Source organism: Alligator sinensis, unplaced genomic scaffold, assembly GCF_000455745.1.
Source record: "Alligator sinensis unplaced genomic scaffold, ASM45574v1 scaffold1190_1, whole genome shotgun sequence".
Lineage (NCBI taxonomy): Eukaryota > Metazoa > Chordata > Crocodylia > Alligatoridae > Alligator > Alligator sinensis.
In genome coordinates, this window is record NW_005842969.1 from 333,737 (window position 1) to 355,455 (window position 21,719).

General features: G+C 44.0%; 1 protein-coding gene across 6 annotated transcripts in view; it reads left to right on the top strand.

Moving 5' to 3' along the window:
• The window catches only part of GSK3B (glycogen synthase kinase 3 beta), a 238,349-nt gene that overhangs the window by 195,688 nt on the left and 20,942 nt on the right, over positions 1-21,719 (top strand). For all 6 annotated transcript variants that reach the window (XM_025192824.1, XM_006036548.3, XM_006036547.3 and 3 more), the window contains one exon: positions 8,044-8,139. In XM_025192824.1, coding sequence (XP_025048609.1) covers positions 8,044-8,139 — 96 coding nt within the window. The remainder of the gene's footprint in view (positions 1-8,043; positions 8,140-21,719) is intronic.

Sequence of the window (21,719 nt, forward strand, 5' to 3'; positions counted from 1 at the left end):
CTGGGGTGGGAGATATTTCCCTGGCTTCTGGAAGATGGTTGCCAGGAGCGAAGTTTTTCCCCATCCTCAATTTCTTCAACTCAGTGAGGTATGTCGGTAGGTCATTTTGGAGCCAAGGAGTCCTGTTACTCCATGATCATAATGGAACTCACGGTCCTGTGTGGCCTCCATTTTTTTGTGGTTCAATTGTCAAGCAAAAGGTCTGAAGCTTGCTTTGCTCATCACTTCCTCTCCTGAGAGAGAGGTACAACAGCATCTTCTTCAAATCGAGTATTCCCTCCCCTCATCGTGTATGGATTATCCTTCCTGATTTTTCAGTGAGAATTAACTGAATTGCCCAGAGAGTGGGACCACATAGTGTCTTTTCAAACTGAGACTGTTCTTGTTTACACAATACATCTAGTATCACAGCATTTATACTTGGATGCACTCCAACCCAACCACAATTGCTTTTTTCTGACAAGAGTCTTATTCTACTCTTTATTCTTTTATTCTCATATTAAAAAATAAACTGGTAAGCATAATAAAAATTACCCAATTTTTTTGAATATGCCATTTTTAAGACACTTTGAGTAGTGAAGAGTAAATGTCCATCTACTTAAAGCTTAAAGGAGCCTGATTTATTTCAAAGACCTCCACACCTTTTTTTTTAAGGTTAAAAGAACTTGCTTCATGGAAAACTGTTATACAAACTTTATTTAACTTAATAAAGCAGTAGCAATATCCACGGGATAGAGTGAGCTCCAAACAGTGAAGCAGTTGTACACAATTTTGAAAACTACTCATAAACAGGGTCTAACTCAGAAATACAGTCTAAGGCTTTGAATTGGTGTAACATCTGAAGTGTAAGTAGACAGATATACACACCCTTTGAAGCGGGGAGTGGGGAAAACAGGACAGACTCTCCATGAGCACATTTTCCTGTGATCCCCTTCGTCTCCTGGAGCACCTCCACTTCCCAGACCTGGGAGGACAGAGGCCATGCACCATCACTCTCCCCCTATGGTAAATAAGTGACTGGACACAGAGACATATGCAGGGGTTGGGAACTGGAAATCAGGAATCCCTGCATGGCTCTCCCTGGTTCTGCCCTGGGGTGGTAGTGTCACTTTGATAGAACTTAAGTGGAGGGAGAGGAGGGAGTGGTGTGAAAGGACCAAGCAATGCCCTGTTGAGCTCCCTAAATGGAGATCTTGCTGCTTCATGCCCATGATGCAATTTTGAAGCATTTCAGCAGCCAGTAATACTTCTGGATTATAAGTAGGCTTCTTTCAGAGTCCTTGCTGACATAGGGAGAGTGGGACCTGTGGGAATAAGACTGGGAATGGGGCAGTATGTGGGTTACAGTTAGGGGCATCAGGTTTTACGGGTGAGTAGAGGATCCCTAGGGTAGGGGCAGCATGGTATACAGAGATGTAGTCAAGCAGGGTTGTCAACTGAAGAATTTTTTTTTCTGAATTTTTTTTTTTTTTTTACTGACAACCAGCCTCTTTTACTTTTTCCCCTATGGTTGGTGTTAAACCCCCACATTTGAACCTAGCCCTTTTAACTGGAGCCAGACAGCACGGCACAGCCTGGCAGAAGGGTTACATTTACATTATGTAAAACATGTATCAGTAAAAAGTTTCATTGTCATTTAAAAGTTTGGCAAAACTGTTCTGATTATCTGAGCTGCATAAAAGTTGGAAGAAATAATTTTAAACATTTACTCTGCTTACCTATTTCCCTTTCCTCTTAGCTTTCTTTTTCTTTTTAATGGCTCTCTCTGTCCAGTGCAAGTTGAAAGTGCCTGGAATTTATTAGCAGCATTGCCATGTTTTCCTACTTGCGTTATGACCATATGACAGAGCAGAGTAAATACACGGAGTAAATAAACTTCTTCCAGCAGCATAGCGTGTGTCAAAGCCTGTGTAATTCTTTGAGTGAGGTCAGGTTTTTACCTTTGGTAAGCACACCCACTCTCTCATTTTCCATTTCTCTCAAGCATTCGTGGGCAACAGCTTATTTCTGGGAACTGCGCTTCTTAGAAAGTAAGCAAGCCAAATTTCTTGTGACCTTCTGAACCATGCCAGACTGGATTTGTTTGCAGAGCTCAAATGTTTTATACACATGGAAAGACCTAAAGACACCAACATGGTCACAGATCTTTTTAGCTATTTCATTGCACAGATCCTTCAGACAGATCCTTATCATCTGTGATTTATGCACACACTTTAAATTAGCTAAGGTTGTCATGTACAGGAACTTTAAAAAGTTTTTTTTCCAGATTTCTGTGCTGTCTTCAGTACAGCCAGAAAAGCTGTCTAGTAGTTGATGTTCCTCTCTTCCTACAAGGTCTGTCTCATCCAAGATATGCCAAGCTAAATTTGAAAGATGTTTTAAAAGTTAACACAGTGATCTGGGTTTGAGTTGTTCTACTTTGATTCTGTTCTTCACATACCATATTTATGCGATTCCAGGAAGACCTTGAATTTAAGATGATCCCCAGGAAGTAGATTCCACACACACAAAATTTTTTATTTGCTGTTATTTATTACAAACAGGCTTATTTGCAAAAACTAGCAAGTCATAATTTCAACAAATATTATCTTAATCTATATTAGGTTCTGTCCAGAAGTTCCTAACAAGTCCTACTCTTTTCTTAGATTCTACAACTTAAAACTGTTCACTTTCACATGCATCCTTTACTCTGCACTACTCTCTTCTCCCTCATCTTCCTGTTCATTTTCCATAAAACATCGTCTTTAATTCCACCCATGGCATTGGATATACAGTGCTTCTTGAAGGCTTTAATAATGGACTCTGAAAATATCCTTCCCCAAGAATCAAGGATTCCTTCAGGCGATATTTTGTATTGGACCAACTGTGTAGTTAGGATAAAGTTGGACATGATTTCAAATGCGAGATATGCTTTGTCAGCCTTTAGAAGCTTATCTAAGTCTATCCTAACTACAGTTGGTTCAATAAAGGGTTACCATCCTAAGAAATCTTTGCTCCTCATAATTTCTGGATCATCACAGCTACAACTCTTACACTCCAACACTCTTTTCCCTAAGAAGTCAGAATCCATTAGTAAAGCAGTGCTGTGGTTGGCTCCTTAATCTTCCTGCCAGGTGTAAGCTTGTGTTTCTGTGCCAAGATCCAGTCTGAGTACTGACATTATAAATGGTCCTTTAAGCTCTTGTTCATTATGACATCCAGCATATGAAGTTGTCATACTACCAGATGATTACAAGACCACAACTTGCCGACCACGTTTTTGCTTTTGCATGTGGTGTTATATGTCCTCAAAATGTGTTTAACACTAATGTTCCTCTTTTCTTCAGCAATGTTCCAGGTCTTCTGCTTCACTCATCTAACTAGTCTGGGCTCACTTGACATTCATCCTTGTTCCTGGCACCTAACAACTATTCCTGGTGGCAGTTTTTGTTTTGGCAGAGCTTTTCATTTCCAAATCATATAGGGTGTCAATTTCCTTCCATCCGCCAATACTCCTAACATCATTGTAATTCACGACTTTTCGTTTCTTGTACTTCACTAAATTACAGATTTTGCATCTTTCCCATTGATGGTGATAGTGCTTGGCATGTCAAAATAGACTGGAGTTTTGTCAGCATCACCTATTTGGCCCAGTAGGCAACCATGAGTCTTGTGTCCCCCAATATTTACTGCTAGAATTCAACAAGTTTTTCACTAGTATGCTTCTGTCTCCCCATCTTTGGTGTCTGATCGGGGCTGTACCTTTTGCTTCCCTCCAAGTTGTTAACACTGTTCTTGCAGTGCTTCCAGGTGGGTACTGTCTGGAGGTCTCCCAGTCAAATTATTCTGATCCACCTTTGCTTATGAGATCTGACAGAATCCAACTGATATACAAGTAAGAATGTATGCGCTATAGACTGCTTATTCTTTTTTAAATACTTTGTCTGATTCAGTACATTTCCTCAGACCAGATTATCTGCAGCATTCAATTGTTGTTTTCTACTAGCCATTACAGTGAAGTGTCATCTTTTTTCTTTCCTTTTCTTTTTTTTTGGAAGGGGAGCAGAAGGGCACAATCTGTTATTTAAACAAGGACTGTAATACTGGGGTAGCTTTGAAACTGATAAGGCTTTGGGATTTGATTGGGGGGAAAGTAGGGGTTGGCAGTGTTTTTGGGCAGAGTGCTGAAAACACCCGCAACCTCAACTTGTAAGATGTTGTGTGAGGGGCGGGCAGCAGGGGAGCCACAAGGGGCCTGATCCTTGTTGTAGCATACAGCCCTGACCACTTCCCCAAGATGGAAGTACCAAACAAAATGCCTTTCCATTGCCATGCTCCAGCACACATGCCAGGGGTTGCCTACCCCGGACTAGAAAGAAGTGGTTAGCTGTGTTATCCTGAAATTAAACAGAAGGTAGGAAGGGTAGCACTGTATAGGCTAACTCATTCAGAGGGGTTTGAGCTTTCCTAGGCTACAGCCTGCCTCATCAAATGCTATATATCTATATCTATATAGCGTTTGATGGAGGCTAGATAATCACCTTGCCGGGGTTGTTTGACCCCAGCATTCTTTCCTGCCCATGGCAGGGGGTTGAACTTGATGGTCTGATCAGGTCCCTTCTGACCCTATTAACTATGAATATATATAGCATCTATATTATAAAGACTAAAATATAGACTAGTTGGTGCCTGGGAAAGGGAATTTAACTTCAACAATTTTTGAAGTGTTGGAAATAGGGGTGCACTGATAGAGATTTTTGGGACCGATACCAATAGCCGATTTTTAAGGAGGCATGTTTGCCAATGCTGATCCAATTTCTGATACACAGCCTGGCAGCTTGAAGAGCAATGTCCGGTTGGTAAGTCTGTTGTGGGGCAAGGGAAGGGGTGTGGGCAGAGCAGATAGAGGCCCCTGCGCTGAGGGAGGGAGTGGGGCTAGGGTTGGGGCAGGCGCTGCCGGGGTGGGACACAGGATGGAGCTGTGGCTTATGGGGGGGGGGTGGCTTCCGCCATTGCGCACACCCCGGGAGGGCATGGGGCGCAGGATGGGACCAGTGGGGAATGGGAGAGTCCCTGTTCCCCTGAGCACTACGAGGAGTAACTAGGAATAATGGCCGGAAGTTGACTGAGAGTAGATTCAGGCTAGATAACAGAAAGCACTACTTCACAGTCAGGACAACTAAGACCTGGAACCAACTTCCAAGGAAAGTGGTGCTCACTCCTACCCTGGGGGTCTTCAAAAGGAGGCTAGATAATCACCTAGCCGGGGTTGTTTGAACCCAGCATTCTTTCCTGCCCATGGCAGGGGGTTGGACTTGATGGTCTGCTCAGGTCCCTTCTGACCCTACCAACTATGAAACTATCTGCGGGTGGGGTGGAGCTGGGGCTGCGCCTGGGGTGCACAGTGGTGATGCTGGGAGGGAGGCTACAGGGGGGCTGGAGCCAACCCAATATTTGCCATAGCACCCCCGCAACTCCCCCTCCTAGCACTGCTGCCTGTCCCACCCCAAGTGCAGCCCAGCCCAACCCGCAGCTGCAGCCTGCCTGCACCGTGTGTGCAGATCCAGGGCACATGCCTCCACCCCCCCATGCCCTCCTGGGGTGTGCATGCTGGCAGGAGCTGTGCCCCCTTCCCCTTGCCCCCTGGATGAGCTGTGGCTCCATCCTGTGTCCCACCCCGCCCTGACTGGGCAGTACCTGCCCCAGCCCCTGCCCTAGCCCCACAGCGCCACTCCCTCCCTCACCTCGGGGGTCTTGATGTGCCCCCCACCATGCCCCTTCCTTCCCCCTGCCCCATCCATCACAAAAGACTTACCAGCTGGATGCAGCTCTCCACGCTGCCGGGCTCTGTTCCTTGCCTCCTACATGCTGTGTTGTGGCTGCACACATGCATGGGGCATTTATCAACCAAATTATCAGCCGCATCAGGCAAAAAAAGGCTGTTTTCTGATTCGGTCAATTTTCTTTACACCAGTACTGATCCGATATCAGACCGATGTATCGGTGCACCTTTAGTTGGAAACCATTTTTTGTCTTCAATTGAAATGCAAATAAAAAACCTTGACAATTGCTTTTCCTTTCCTTTTCCTTTCCTTTTCCTTTCCTGTCCTTTTCTTTTCAAGGAGTGAAATGATGTTTAGATTTGGTGCCTCCTCCCTACAACAGCCTATCTTGTTGCTGTGAGGGATCTCAGGGGTGTGGAGCTCCATAGCAGCCCACTTGGCAAGCCTTGAAGCATAAGTTAGGAGCCAAGAAAGCTGTGGATTGCAACCTTCCCATAGAGAGGCGTCTGGCATTTTTGTTGGAAATATACCTGGTTTCCTTTAAAGGATTTGTCAAAATCTTCATGCTTTTGTGAAACCATTTCACTTTGGGCAAATTGGCTTTTTTGGAAGAACCACATGGCTGTTGGAAAGTTTTTTGACTAGTTCTTAATTTTGTAGCTTTTCACTTTTAGGCTGCCTTTTCAAATCCAGCCTAGCCTGTCAGTGACCAGAAACATTGGAGTAGGTTGTTCGGTACACACTATGAAATGGTTTGATATAAATCCTTTAGCCAAAGGACAAGTGTCTAAGTGTGTTTGTTTGTCTGTTGTTTGTGAATACAACTGGTCCTTTTGTTGACAGTCTCAGCAAAAAGCCTGAGGGATAGAAGGGCTGTGAAGAACAGCTCCACCTTAACTCCTCTTGGGAGACTTCTCCTGGGTCATGGCTGATGCCCACTGACAGGGGGTGGTTTGATGGACACGTACTGCTCAGCTGATGCCTGAGTTGTAGTAGCGATAAAACAGGCGGCTTTGCTCGCTGATGCTTTCAATCCTGGGCCTAACAAAACTTCAAAATAAGTCAAAATATGGAGCTTTATTTAAAAAAATAAAAAGTCATCTGCTTTTATAATCCCTTGCTGCAAGATGTGTTGAACCAATGCTATTTTCTTTCTCCAGCCTTTTTTGCCCTTTCAGATTTTATTTTTAGTTTTATTGTTGTAAAAGTTGACTCAACAGCATGAAAACAGTGGACAGTGTCTTCAGCAACAGCCCTTTCTTTTAGAAAGGGGCTATAGCACTGACAAAACATCTAGACATCTTTCTGCTTAACCGTGCACAGAAGTCCTCCTGATGGACTGGCCACATGATGTTCATTTCCATAACCAAAATACTTGTCTCATACGTGGGATTATTGCATAATTGAACCCAGGTTCAAAGAGAGTGGAGGTTGAGACTTCATCCAGACCTCTCCATCACCTTCTGTAATAACAGGGAATCTCAGGTGACTGAATTTAACCAAAAAGCAGTGGATTTATTCAAAAGTGCTCTAGGCCTTGCATTTCTTTGAGAGGATTAGAAATTCTGAGATTAATGCTGTTTGAAGGGATCCCATTCATACTGTCCTGCCTAAGCCAGCAAAGAGTTGTTTTTTTTTCCCCTGAACAGCTCCCTTCTCCTGCCCCATACTGATCAACCTTAGTTTTCTGTATGTGAATTTCTTGGGTAAAGGTCTTAACCCCAGGTATGTAACCTGAAAGCTAGGTCTATTAAATTACCCTTCTGCATTGAGAGATGAAGAAAATCAATCTTAAAAAAAATCTGCTTCTTTGTACAGTGTTTGGCTGCTCCTTTAGGCAGCAGGTTCTCATGTGACTATTAAAATACAGGTGGTATGCTGTTGGTCAGTACCTTAATGAGGTACATGATAAATTACAGCCCATTACATTAAGGATGATCTTCAAGCAATACCATTAACGACATTTTTAATTCAGTAAAATTCAGCTTCCAATCCTCCTTGAAACACCATTGAATTTGAGAAAAAGGTGTCTGAGTTGTGAAAAAACTTACGATTTAAGTACATTGCAAAATCCAAACCACACAATGTACTGTGGTCAAGGACTCGACTGCTACCTGTGCTAAATAAGGTGCTACTAAGACTTCTGTGACTGCTCTCTCTACCATGCCTCTTCATCACAGAAAATGGCTCCTTGTAAAATTGCCACTTTTTTCAAACCTGTTTCATTAGGGACACTACTTATGAAGTTCATGTAAACAATTTGCTTCTTTCCACTTTCTAGGTCCTGGGAACGCCTACAAGGGAGCAAATTAGAGAAATGAATCCAAACTACACTGAATTCAAATTCCCTCAGATTAAGGCACATCCCTGGACTAAGGTGAGTTTCTCTGAGTTGGATAATGAAGGTGTGTGGGATGAAAGTAAAACTGCAGAGTTTAGGCTGATCTTGACTTCTGTTGTTGGTGACTTTCCAACTAAAAACTGGGACCCTGTAAGGAAATCAGATACCCACTACATCTTGATGTAGGGCAATAGGAATACACCTTGAGGAAGAGGAAGAAGGTGCCTAAGCTCTGCAACAAATTGCCCTATGGCTCTGGTTTTCCTGTGATTTATTCAGTGGTGTCTTTGGGCTGGGTACATACTTATAATCCATAACAATGTGCTTGTATTCAATTTTAGCACAGTCCTTGATTGTATATAGACACTCTTCTGTGACTAAATGTATTCTGTAGAGGTAGAGGATGAATTTTACAGTGTAGTTACATCATCTCAGTGTAGGGGTGAGATCTATATTGCTAATTAGTTGTATTACCCATCTCTCAAACAAAGATCTGTAGATTTGTCCCAGTAGTTACTGGTTATATTTTTTTCTGCAGTTACTTTCTGAAGGGTTTTTGTTTGTTTTATTTGTTTTGCTGTTTGATTTAGCTTGACTTTCAAAAGGAGACAGTAGTGTGGCAAACACTGTTATATTCCAACCTTCTCAACACCTGATTCGGAAAACCCTGCACTAAGATTAATGAAAGGCAGCATAAATAAGAGGGTTCCTAGATGCTGAGGAAAGAAGAACGTTTCATTAGCTTGTGCAAGGATAACAGTTTATCAGTTTTAGTGCCTCTTGGTTGTGGAATCATTTGAATAAGGGGCTTTGAACATTTCAAGAATGGCTTATTATTATTATTATTATTATATTTTGCTGGCTAACAAACACCTTCTAATTACGCAGTTGGGTTTTTTGCATTCTAACAGCTGTAACTGCTCAGTCCTCCTGTTAAGAATGCACAGAGTGCAGCTACCTGTGAATGAAACCGTCACGTACATCACCTTTATCTTAATAGTGACCATTTTGGATTTTTGGATAAAGCCTAGACTAAGCAAAAGATTCTGAGCAGATGGTGTGACCTAATTCAGGCTCTTCAAGACTGTGTTCTGTACATGTTACTAGAAGTCATTTCAGTGCTTAATTCTCCCATGTTCTGTGCACAGCCTCATTTTTGCCAGCAATCCCTTGGTTCTTTTTCTAGACCTTAGTTTTTCCTTTTCCTTGATGGTTCTAAGACAATTTTTTTTATAATGCCAAGACACCTGTCTATATCATGTAACTAAAAACATTTTGATGGTTAAGTTAATTAACCACATGAAAATTGGTCTTCTCTTAATCGCTTTAAAATGCTTCTTGGGAAAAGCCACAAAAATCAGCACAAGACATTGCAGCAATGAAATTTGCTTTTTGGGAAAGGATTCCAGTGCTGCGACCAAATGACTTAAGTTAACGTGCTGAAGCTGGATGTCAAGTGAACACAGTATGTAACGGAGCCAGAGCCTGTTTGGCTGACAGAGCGCATTTTAAGTAGGCCAGGTTAAACTCCTAGTGTAGTTGTGGCAGTTCTTCTTCTCGTTGTACATCTTTAGCAGTTGACTGCCCCACACCACTGTGGGATCTTCCCATCAAGTTTCTGCAGAATAAAATGACCTTTGTGTAGAACCTTAAACAGACTGTTCATACCTTCTCTACATAAGCGAGTGCTTCTTGAGTCTATAAATGATCGCAAGTGAAATCAGACAAGCATAAAACACTGAGGGAAGCTTGCCAGAAGGTTATAGCCCCTTCTCCATTAGCGCACAGGGTTTTGGTTTTTCAATTCATTTTGTTCTGGGTTGTAGATTTTTTTGAAAGCTGTTCTTAACAGCAGTTTCTTGTTCTCAGTTTGTTTTACATCCAACACCAAACTCCTTCCAGCAGCAGATGAGTGCAGAATAGCATCTAAACTGGTTTATTGAGTTTGGGGTGGAAGATAATCCAGTCATGAGATTTGCCTTTTTTCCTAACTGTTTAAACACTTAAAGTAACAGAGTGGTGTATGCTCATTAGAGGAAAATTAATTCAGGCCCTTTCAAGATTTGATCCATTGCCTGCCCCTTTCCCCTTTAGAGCTTCCAGCATTCAGAGGCTTGAGAAATCCTAATCTGAAGGTTGCAATCTAACTGTTACGTAGGTGTGTAGGAAGAGACCATCCCCCACTAGTTCTCCCCACCCCGATTCCTGTGCCATCTAAGAGGCAGTATTTCCTAGCTAATAGTTGAATATTTTTCTTCTAGAAATGCCAAAGAAACTTTCAAATTGCAGTTGTAGAGTTGAAGCATCATGAGCAGAAAGCAAGTGAAGGAAAATAAAGAGTGTTCTTCTTGCATATGATTATGATGATATGCATATATACAGAACCTCACTAAGGGGATTATCAGCATGATCTGAGCTCCAGAACCTTTATCACCGAAGTACTGTACAAACCTTTATCACTTCAGCTAAAGGGTAACATATTATCTGGCAGCAGTGTCCAGCTCTGATATCTGCTTGGGGGACCAGCCATAATTGGAAGAGACTTTAATTAGAGTGGCTCTCCAGAGACACTAATTAAAGCGCCCTCAACGTCTTGTGTATTCAGCATCCTGCATTTCAAAAAGGTGGCAGTAAAGCTTGTTTGATGAGCTTTAGTTAAAGTGCTTCTGCTGCCATTTTGGAGCATGAAGCTGAATACATGAGACGCCAAGTCTCCTGGAGCATGATTAATTGAGTCTGCTTTGACACACTGTAATTACAGTGTGTCATCAGAGCAGACATCTCGCACATCTACAGGCGCCCTTGGGGATTTAAGCCTTTGAACTAAAAAAAAAAAAAAAAAAAAAAAAAAAAAGCACAGACACTCTAGTAGCTTGCTGGTCCTTTCAGAATTCATATTCTGGAGAATATCCCTGTTCAGTTGCTTCCTATAAAAGAAAAGGAACTATATAAAGGAAATAGGGAAAGGAGCAGGAAACAACACTGAGCATGCAGTGTAATGTAGGTCTTCTGTACATAGAGAAGTTTATTCGCAATGCTATATCAATATAGTTACACCATCATAATTTTATAATTAAAGATGTACCAAACAAGGACCTCTTATTCCATATCTATACAGGGACTCGTACTGGTATAATTGTAGGCAGGATGATTTTACTGGTGAAGTAATGCCAATAAACATCCCAGCATAAACAAGCCATTAAGTTGCCCAGAAGAAACTTCTTCTCTTCTAAAGCAAACTTTTTCTCACTGGGCTGGGAGAAATCAGTGTGGTCTGTTTTGAAAATGGCTCCAGCAGTATTTCTCAGTGCACACCTTTGCAACACAGTCAGTGTGTGCAGAGACTCATTTATGCTAACTGAATTTGGAATGCCTCTCCATGGCTCTGCATGTTACTTCATTGGTTATAGTTGTTAGAAGTTCTGCTTAATGAATTTTCAGGGGTAAAAATTTCTTTGCCTGTGTGGCAATGAGCTAAAATCAGAAGCAGAGCTTCAAGACTGTTCTTTGTCAAGAGTTCGGAATCTGCAGTGGTCTGGTTGTGATACCAGGGCCAGTACTTTTCAGAGAGCCTTAGAAAGGCCTTGTTTGGTGATGACTAGATATCCAAGATTTTAGTTTCCAAGTAAAACCACTGCCACATCAGAATGCCCTTTAGACCAGGAGTTGGGAACCTATAGCATGAAGGCCAGATTCAGCCCACGGAGCTGTTGTGTTGGTGATGGGAGGCTTTACACGTGCCACGCTGTCTGGGCAGCCAATGGCAGTGTCACCCATGCTGTGCTGCAGCCAGGAAGTGGGGAGAATCAGTGATGGTGGATGCATTCTAGCATCTGCTTAGTTTAGACCCAAACTGGGTCATTCTGGCCCACCTCTGGAAAACATGATTGGCCCCTGCTTTAGAGAATGGTTGGTAGGACAAAATTGGGTTTCTGGAACCACCGGGGACTGGGAAGCATTGATAACTAGCACTGTTGGTGTGTTAACAGATGAATGTCAATGAAAAGACCAAACAGTAGCAATAACTGACTACTGCACTATTAGAGACCTCTAACTTAGATCTTGCAGCTATGATAAGTCTTGCATACAGCTTCCCAGAGGTGGAAAGCTTTTGAAAACACAGTAATGAAATAATAATAAAAGTAGAAAACAGTAATAATGGATAACTTCAGGTATCCACAGATACATTGACATCAGGCCGGGATGCAGAGAACAAATTTCTTACTATAAAAGACTGCTTCCCGGAGTACTTAGCCCTGGAACTTACAAGAGGAAAGGATATTCTTGACTTAGTCCTAAGTAGTACACAGGACTTGGTGGACAGGGTAAGTGTTATTGAGACGCTTTGCAATAGTGACACAATGCAGTTAGGTTTGACATCCACGTAGAAGGGGAGACCAGAAAAAGATCTGCCACAGTAGCCTTTAACTTTTGAAAGGGAGACTACACCAAAATGAGGAAGCTAGTTAGACAGAATTGAAGAGGGGCTCCTAGGGAGGAGAAGAACATGCAAACAGCATGGGAACTGATTAAGAATACATTTGTGCTATGCCTCCAATATGATATAATAAAAAAGCAAACAAACAAAAAAGCAAACCAAAGAAAGCCAGCATGGTTTAATGGTAGAGTTGCAGAAGTAATAAGCAGAAAAAAGGCTTTCTTTCAAAAGTTGAAAGTAAAATCCTAATGAGAAAAATAAAAAGGAGCACAAACTGTGGCAAATCAAATGTAAATGTGTAATAATAAGACTAGCGAAGAAGAATTTCAGGAGAATCTTGCTAAAGACTCAGAAGGTAACCATAAAAATTTCTTTAGCTTAGAAGCCAAAGACCTGCCAGGGAGTCAGTTAGGCCTTTGGATGATCAGGGTGCAAAAGGAGTGCACAAGAATGACAGGGCCATCACAGAGAAACTAAGTTCATACTGTGGAAGACGTTAGGGATGTTCCCTCACCAGATCCACTCCTCTCTAGGGACAAGTCAGTGGAGCTGACCCATAGTGAGGTTACAGTCAATGAAGTTGTAGAGGAAATTAATAAACTAAACAGTAACAAATCCCCAGGACCTGATGGCATTCACCCTGACGCAGCTTGGATCAAAAATTGCTGAACTAACTGTAGTATGCAACCTACCTCTAAAAACATTCTTAGTACTAGAGAACTTGGAGGTCTGCCAATATGACTCCCATATTATAAAAGGCTCTAGAGGGGATCCAGGAAACCTTAGGCCAGTGAGTTGGACTTCTGTTCCTGGGCACAGCCATGCACCCACCCACCCACAAACCTCAGTGCCGGGGTTCTGGGAAGGTGGTGCTGAGCTGTGGCAGGGCTGCCTGGCACCCTCGGGTCCCACGACTGGGGCTCGGGGCAGGTCAGGACTGCCTGGGAACTCCAGCACAAGCTGCCTCCGGACCCACGGGTCCCCACACGTCCCCAGTCTGGGCCCCTGGGGAACAGCAGCGATGGCATTCCCATACCCTGTGCCCCTGTGAAGGCAGCCTAGCATTCCTGTACCCTGCGCCCCTGAAGGCAGCTGCTGCCGGCAGGTGGGGCTGGGATTCCCGCAGAGGCACCTCCCACAGCCCCTGGCCCACACTGCTGCGTACCTGGCCCCAGCCCAGCACCGACGGAGCCTGAGCTACACCCGGCACCGCCACTGCCACCACAGCACCAGGCAGAGTCACTGCTCTCTTCCCTGCACTGCCTTGGCTCCCACCAGGTCCTGGTGAAAGTCCAGACAGCACAAGGAGGAGAGCATTGGCTCTGCCCAGGTCAGCGGCAGCTCGGGCTGCATCAGCGCTGGGCTGGGTTGGACATGCGGCAGAGGGAGGTGGCTCAGAGGAAATCCAGCCTGCTGGCAGCGGCAATTGACACAGGAGCATGGGGCTGCTGTTGCTTCTGCTCCCCAGGGTCCCAAACTGGAGATGTGCAGGGACCCACAGGCCCGGAGATGGCTTGTGCCAAAGCTCTCAGGTGGTTCCTCCCTGCCCCAAGCCCAAGCTGTCTGTCCCGAGGGTGCCAGGCAGGCCCACTGCAGCACTCTGTGCAGGTCCTGATGGGATGCGGGCCCCGGGCAACTGTGGCAAGAATGGGGGGAGCATACCCACTCACCCCATCCAGGGCCCCGAGCAGCCGGGCTCGCAGCACCGGGGGTTTGGGGAAGGCGGCACTGGGACATGGCAGGACTGCTTGGCAGACTGCTTGAGACCTGCTGAGAAAGCAAGCAGGGAAGTTCAGGAAAAGGGGGGAAACAGCGTGGCACCAGACCAGCTGGGCCTGGATGACCCATGGCTCCTGGCCCCCTTCTCCCTGCACTCCATCCGAAGTCCCCAGCATGTGCCTGGGTCAGACGGGAGTTGCACCAGCTGCACCCATGTGGCTCAAATTGGTGTGCGGGAATACAAAATGGCAGTGGCCCAGCCTGATTGTGGGCTGGGGAATTGGAGGGGGGGAGGGGGGTGATTATCCTGACCCAACCAGACGGGTGCTGCACGGTTTCCCTGCTTCTTCCTGCACTACCTCCCCAGCACGGCAGCTGGGCTGGTGCTGCACTGTGCCAGGGATGTGAGGTCAGGCAGGAGCTGTTCCAGTTGCACTCGCATGGCACAGCCCAAAGCAGCACATGGAAACACAGTGCAGCACCAGTACCTGCCCTCTACCAGGCCCCAGGACGGCAGAGCCCAGATAACCTGCAGCTTCTGGCCCTCTTCCCCCTTCACCCCCTCCCACACCAGCAGGTGAACTTCAGCTTGCAGGGTGGGAGCAGCATGGAGACAACCTTTCTGGGCAGAAGCCTGGCCAGGATCTCAGTGCCCTGTCTTGAGCTTACATTGGAGGCTGGGGGATAGGGCAGGGTGGGCAGGCCAGGGAGGGGAGTGGCGGCTGCTGCTGCAACTGGCTGGCATGGGGAAGGGAGAAGTGAAAAGCATCGAAAGCTAGGGCAGTGCTAGGCTGAATACAATTCTCCTTTAGAAGAGCATTTGTGGGCCAGGTAGAATCATTTGGCAGGCTGGATTTGGCCCACAGGTTGTATTTTGCTCACCCCTGTCCCTCACTGTGCCATATTACTTTCATTATACCAATGGTTGTGAAACACACACGTTCACGGGACATATTCATGGGACCTAGTTGGGTCAGCCCAGCCTTCCATGTTCTTTGGATGAAATTCACAGGTTGAGGTGAGGCGTGCTTGAATCTTTTAGATGGAAAAGTGAGTGTCTTCAGATAGTGGCATTGAAAGCAGGAGGACACTACTTCAGTGAGATTGAGGGAGGAAGGAGGAAGTACTAGGTGAGGGTTAATAATTATAGGCAAATAGTGCGAAGTGGATACAAGAATTAACTGTTACCAAAATCCAGTGGGAAATGATGAGTATAGTATGAAGTATTTTTAAACATTTTAGGACAAGGTTAGATAATGTAAAAGGAAAAGCAAATTTTAAACAGTCAAGTTAAAAAACAAACAAACTATATTTGGAAATAAAACATTGAAAACAGGAAAAAAAAAAAAAAAAAAAAAGAAACTTGGATGCAGTATAGCACATCCAAAGAGGCTACAGTCTCACTGATAAAGGATATAAACATGTTTAACTAACAAAGATACAGATTAAATAAATATTTTAAAGGGGAATGAAGGAAGATGCATTTAAAACATTGCAAACTAGACTTAAGTGCTCTTGTGTTGCATCTCATTTCCCACCCCTCTGCTCTCCACTTTTCACTCTGTATCACCTATTAAGAAGATAATTGATTTGTGGCTGGGACCTGTCTTGAATATTTCTAATGTTCTCTGCATACTTATAGGGCTCAACACAAAAAATAGCTAGAGTGAGCTTAAAGAAAGTTCCTGCTGGGCTTGCTATAAATGTCAAAGTTGTAGGGGTCACAGAGTTTTATAAATTATGAACTGGTTCCCCATGCATATGCTATGGTTCCTCGGCACTTGTGTCTCTGGACATTGGTGCAGTCCCACTAGAGTCAGGTTGTGTAAGTATTTGCACTTTAGAATTCTTATTCTTCTTGGGCTCTTTCTGGGCTATGCCCATGTCAGATTGCACCACCCCCATGGTGTCCCTCTCTTTGAGGAGAAAACCCAAATGCAACAGATGTAGATTTATTTAAAGGGAAGTCGCATACAGAAATATAATATACTGTCACTGTACTGTGTGGCTGTGGGCTATAGGTTTGCTTCCAGATACTGGCAGGTTCTCTGAGGTGCTTCAGCGGAACAGTTCTAAGTGTCACCTCTCTTTCCCAGCACCTTCGAGGACAGTAATGGAATTTAACATGCTGTAACAGTCTCTCTTTCAAGATGAATCTGAGTGGTGGCTCATGCTATATAAGGTAGATATTCGGCCTTTGGGCTGAAATAGCTCATGCATGCTGGCTAATTACTGATTTGAGGAATTTACTGATGCTGCCAGAACCAATCTTGTCTTTTATTTAAAAAAGTGAGCTGCTAGGCTTAAAAACTCCCCGCGCGGGGCGGCCCTGCCCCCAAGTCATTTCACAGCTGTCTCAAGCACAGGGTGCAGATAGACTATAGTCACCTTTAGTTTGTGCAGTTTGTATTTCATCAGTACCAGTGCACTGTCCCCCAAATCGGCACTTAATCGGTGGTTTAAACTCCTCTGGAAAGCTCCTGGTCTGACCTGAGGCCAGAAGTGCAGAACAATAAGACTGAGGGTATGGTGTCAAATTAGGCTGTTTGTAATTTTAGTCCAGTCTTTGTCTCCCTGCTTTACTTCCTTACCTATAAAACAAGGAGAAATGTTTTCTGTTGCACGGATTGATGTTTAGATAGGATTATGTAGGTATAAAATTCACCAGAGTGCATACAGAATCCTTTGCACGATTGTTTAATGCTCCTGCTATTCTGGTGAGTTGAGACAAGTCTTGCAAGGATCAGCTTTCACACATGAACATATTTATCTCATACATAAAACGAATGAGTTAAACTTGTGTGTGTTCCAACCAGTGGTTTTATTATCTCTCCTCAAAATCTTCAGGCCAGTCCTTTACATCAGCCAAAGTCTTCAGACCAATAGCATAATAGCAGTGAACAAGAGCCAGCTGTGTGCATTGGTGGAAGTGAAGAATTGGTCCAGTCCAAATTGAGACAAGCTTTGACCCCTTCAGCACTGTTGTCATCTGTGAGAGAATAAGAAAATAATCTTCCTTCATAGTGTTCCAGCACAGCAAGATTTTGTGGTTCTAAGAGAGAGTTGAGGTCCATTCTCATCCCTTATGATGTTCTCTAATTTTGCACTCTATTTATGAAACACCACTTTTTCTATCCTGTGCACAAGTCCAATTCATGTATCGGGAAAAGATAATCTCTAAGATGTCATACCTTTGAGAATCTGATCTCTTTAGCTTTTCTCTGCGGCTGTCTGCACAGCATGGATGCAATTTGAAGCAGTGTTAGCAGCAATTTGGTCATTTCAGTAACTATTCCTGAAGCATTCTAGATTGACTTTAGGGGCTATGTTGCCTTTGAAGGGAATCCTTCATGCAGTGCAGTGAAAAACACGTGACTAAATACATAATTTCCATAATGTGTTGTTCTTACAAGCATTTTTCAGTGTTGCCATCTCTGTATGCACTTCGGAAGCGGTATGCTAATGACTGGTCCTTGAGATTTGATTCTTCTGTGCTAGCTGCCAGGCAGTCCTGTCCTCTTCCCCTAACTCTGGGGTTGAGGTCAAAGTGCAGTCTCTTCTGTGAGCAGTTCTGCTAAAACCATACAGTTCTCACCTTCCCTTCCTGCTACCATTATCTTCACTTCCCCCCAGGCTTTAAATCAGTGGTGGGCCAGATGCAGCCCACCAGGCCATTCTATCCGGCCCACGGGGCCCCTAAAAATTTAGGAAGTTAATATTTATCTGCCCCGGCTGCCTGTCATGCAGCCCTCAATGCCTAGCCAAAACTCAGTAAGCGGTCCTCCACCTGAAATAATTGCCCGCCCCTGCTTTAAACAGATAGTGATTTTTTTTTTCTGGTGCAGCCTCCAAAGCCTATCTTTACCTTAGAGCATTTTCAGAGAGAATGGCACACAGTTAAATAGAAAACTCAGTCTCCACTATGAACAATATAAAATAGTTTGGGACATATACCTCTTTTATTTTTATCAGAAATCCTTGAAGTGGGTCTATATTGCGTTAAACTAAAGAATTCATGCCCCAATATTTTTTTCTATTGCTGAAACTTCATTTGTCTTAATTTTTTGCAACAGCACAGCTCTCTCATAATTATTCCCCTGTTTTTTAGGCTAACAGTGACATTAGCTGTGCTTGAAACCAGTTTTAAGAAAACAGGGTCTTTCAAGTTTTCCCAATTATTTTGGTCAAACAACATCTCTTAATTTCACCTAATTCTTTAAGGTGATGTTACAGAAACTACACTAGGTAGAAAATTACCATGCTTCTGCCCCATCATGTCAAAAAGGAATTGCCAGTGTTTGCATGTCATAAGTAAACCAGTACTTCAAAAAGGAAAAAAAAAATCAGTGTTGCTGTGACATTTGAGATGTTTTCCTCAACATGAAAAATGAAAGTCCAAGTATGACATAAAATACCACCTGTAATTTATCACCTACTGCGCCATCTTATTTCAGGAGACCTAATTTACTGTATCTTAGTTGGTGATGGCTCCTATCTGATCATTTCCAAAGTGTGGAGCTTAAGTATCCCAGAAAAAGTATAAAAGGAATTCTTTGCTTGCTTTAACTCATTTTCACTTAGGACTTGGCAAAAGCTGAACAGTATGCTGGGTAACAAATATTTCTTAGTGTGCTTTTGCTGAATCCTTAATGGAAATGACCCATTATGAAGTGTGTGGTCTGCTGGTTAGAGAAGAAGTTTGGGAGACAGGATTCTGGTTCTGTTCCCAGCTCTGTCCTGGCTTACTTAACCTTGCTTGTTTACTTCATTTTCCCTATCTTTCTGACGGGGATTTTGTGGCTTCAATAGCATTTTGTATTTCTAAAATGCTTAAAAAATTTCAAACTATTGTTTTCCCTTTTGTGATTTAAAAAAAAAAATGTCCCCTTGCTTTTCTATTCAACGCATGCTATCAAAAGAGGTTGGGTGGGTTTAAGGTCCCCACCCCCCTTAAGAATATTGGCATCTGCTTGTGAACTTTATGTACCCCAGAAAGGAGTCCATCTTGGAATGATGTTTTAGAAAACTGTTTCAAAGCAAGATTTGCGATTCCTAAAATGACAGGGACAAAATTTCATCCTGTAACCTTGCAGTGACTGAAACTCAGCTTTTCATTTAATTTATACCATATTTATTTGATTCTAAGAGGTTTTTTCCCCATTTAACATGGGGAGGCAGGGCAAACAGGTGGCAGGGGGCAAGCTGCTTGATCTGTCCCATACCACCTGCCTTCCCACTTTGTGTCCCTACAGCAGTGGGAGAGATGAATTGAATATAACGCTCCAATAATTAGATTCTATACATGGACTATTATAACACATTTATAAAATTTCCATGTATAGAATTTAATTACGTGGGTGGTCGTCTTACATTCGGGGTCACCTTAGATTCGAGTAAATACAGTACGTGGGGGGGTATATGTTTTACTAAATAATAAATTAGAAATATGATCTAGCTTGCAGTAATGTTATTACTGAAACACTGCTCCAGGGTCTCAAGTCATGAGGGGTTTCATGGTGAGAGTACATTGAAAGAGAAGACCGCTGAAGTCACTTATGGAATTCTAAAGGCAAAGAAAATGGTTAATTGTACTACATAGTAAAGGGTTTTCCATTCAGATACACTCCCATTCTGGAAGGAATCCATAGAAAACCTCAGTTTGATAAGTTTTCCTCCTTTTAGTGAGACCAGTGCTGTTGAACTCCTTAATATATTCAGAACTGTATAAAATAGGTACTAGATGGCTGAGGGAGTGAACAAAGTGATCTTGAGCCCTTTGTTTTCAGGGTGCTAAGTGGAATCTGGTCTCCAGCTTTGGTAGCCTGGGAGCTGTTGCCGTTTGACAGCACTTTTTTCAAGTGGTTAGCACAAAATAAATTAATCAAGAATGCATCTAAATCCACCCCCTCATAGGCAGTCTTGACATAGCAGTTGGGCAGAGGCCTAATCTGTGCTGCAGTTTTGTTGGCAGAACTTTGAGCCCCTTTGCAGTAATAGAGCCCTGCTTCCTGCTGGCAGAGGCACTCCCAGTGCTGCAGAGTGGAAGAAGGCTTTTGCTGGTGGCTGGCAGAAGGGGCATTTACACCAGTGATGCTCAACCAGGGTGCAGGGGCACTCTGGGGACCTGCCAGATCCTTTGTAGAGTGCTGCCAGGTGTGAAGATATAAACAGATAAGCTAAAGAGAGAGATCATCTGAGGCTTGTTCCTGCCTGAATGTGATTTCCCCACCCACACTGCTCAGCCCTCTGCAAGGAGAGTAAGCAATGGAATATATAAATTAGTGTTTGAAATTAGGTGCCATTCAAATCACAGAAGTTATGCCTCAAGTTCAGTGAGGGGCGCCTCAAGTCTAGAAAGGTTGAGAACCACTGGTTAGATGTTTAGCACCTTTCTTCGGTTGCCACAGTCCTGTCAGTGGCTGGTGCCATCTCAAGCTTGTTGCACATTGGCCCAGCTGCTGCAGTGGAGCCTCACAGTGCTGCCAGAAACTTGTGGGCATGCACATGCTTTAGCACAGGGGTGAGCAAAGTCTGGCCTGCAGGCCAGATTGGGCCCATGGCAGACTCCATTTCCCAGCAGCCCGTGCCTCCATCACTGTGGCCAGTTTCCATGGATACACCAGCAGCGGCAGGGACAAGATTTCCACGGATACCAGCCCCAGTAACGCTGGCAGGGTATGCGGTTGAACGGGGAGCTGCTCTGGGGCTGGGATTTTGTGGCAGTGCCAGAGTGGTCTGGAGCCAGGGCAGAACTGCAGTCTGCTGCCCACACGCCCCAGGCAGGGGTATGCAGGCAGTGGATTGCAGCTCTGCTCCAGCTCCGGACCACACTGTCACTGTCGCAAGATCCCGGCCCCAGAGCAGCTCTCTGCCCAGCTGCACGCCCTGCCAGTATTGCTGGGCCTGTTTCTATGGGAACCCTTGTCCTGCACTGTCACAGCCCTGCGACTGCTGGTGTCTCCAGGGAAACCAGCACTGCAACATGGGCAGGGGCTGCTGGGATCTGCCATTTTGCCCGCCCTGGCTCTAGCAGCTTGGCATTGGCAGTGGCTATTTGGTAAGTATAGACAAGGCCTGAATTTCCCTCCTGTTTCTGAAAGTGGCCTCTCTATGCCTGGGATAAGAGTGAAACTGGGACAGTGGAGAAGCAGGAAAATGTGGAATGCTGCTCCCTGGGCTTTGCGTTCATTGGAGATGACCCTTCAATCTCCAGAATGCTAATCACTTCCCTTTCAGCAGCATTTAACAAATAAATAAGGTACTTTGGGCCTTGGGTTGTTTTCCTCTGAAGGCTTAACATTTTACCTCCATTGCTGAGCCAAACCCACACCTTACCAGTGCAAAGTGTCAAATTCCAAGCACATACAGGCTAAATATGGCTTTTTTCATTGTGGTTTTGAAGGTTACTTTTGTGTTTTACACTAGATAAAATAAAATGAGCTGGTGATAAAATATCTAA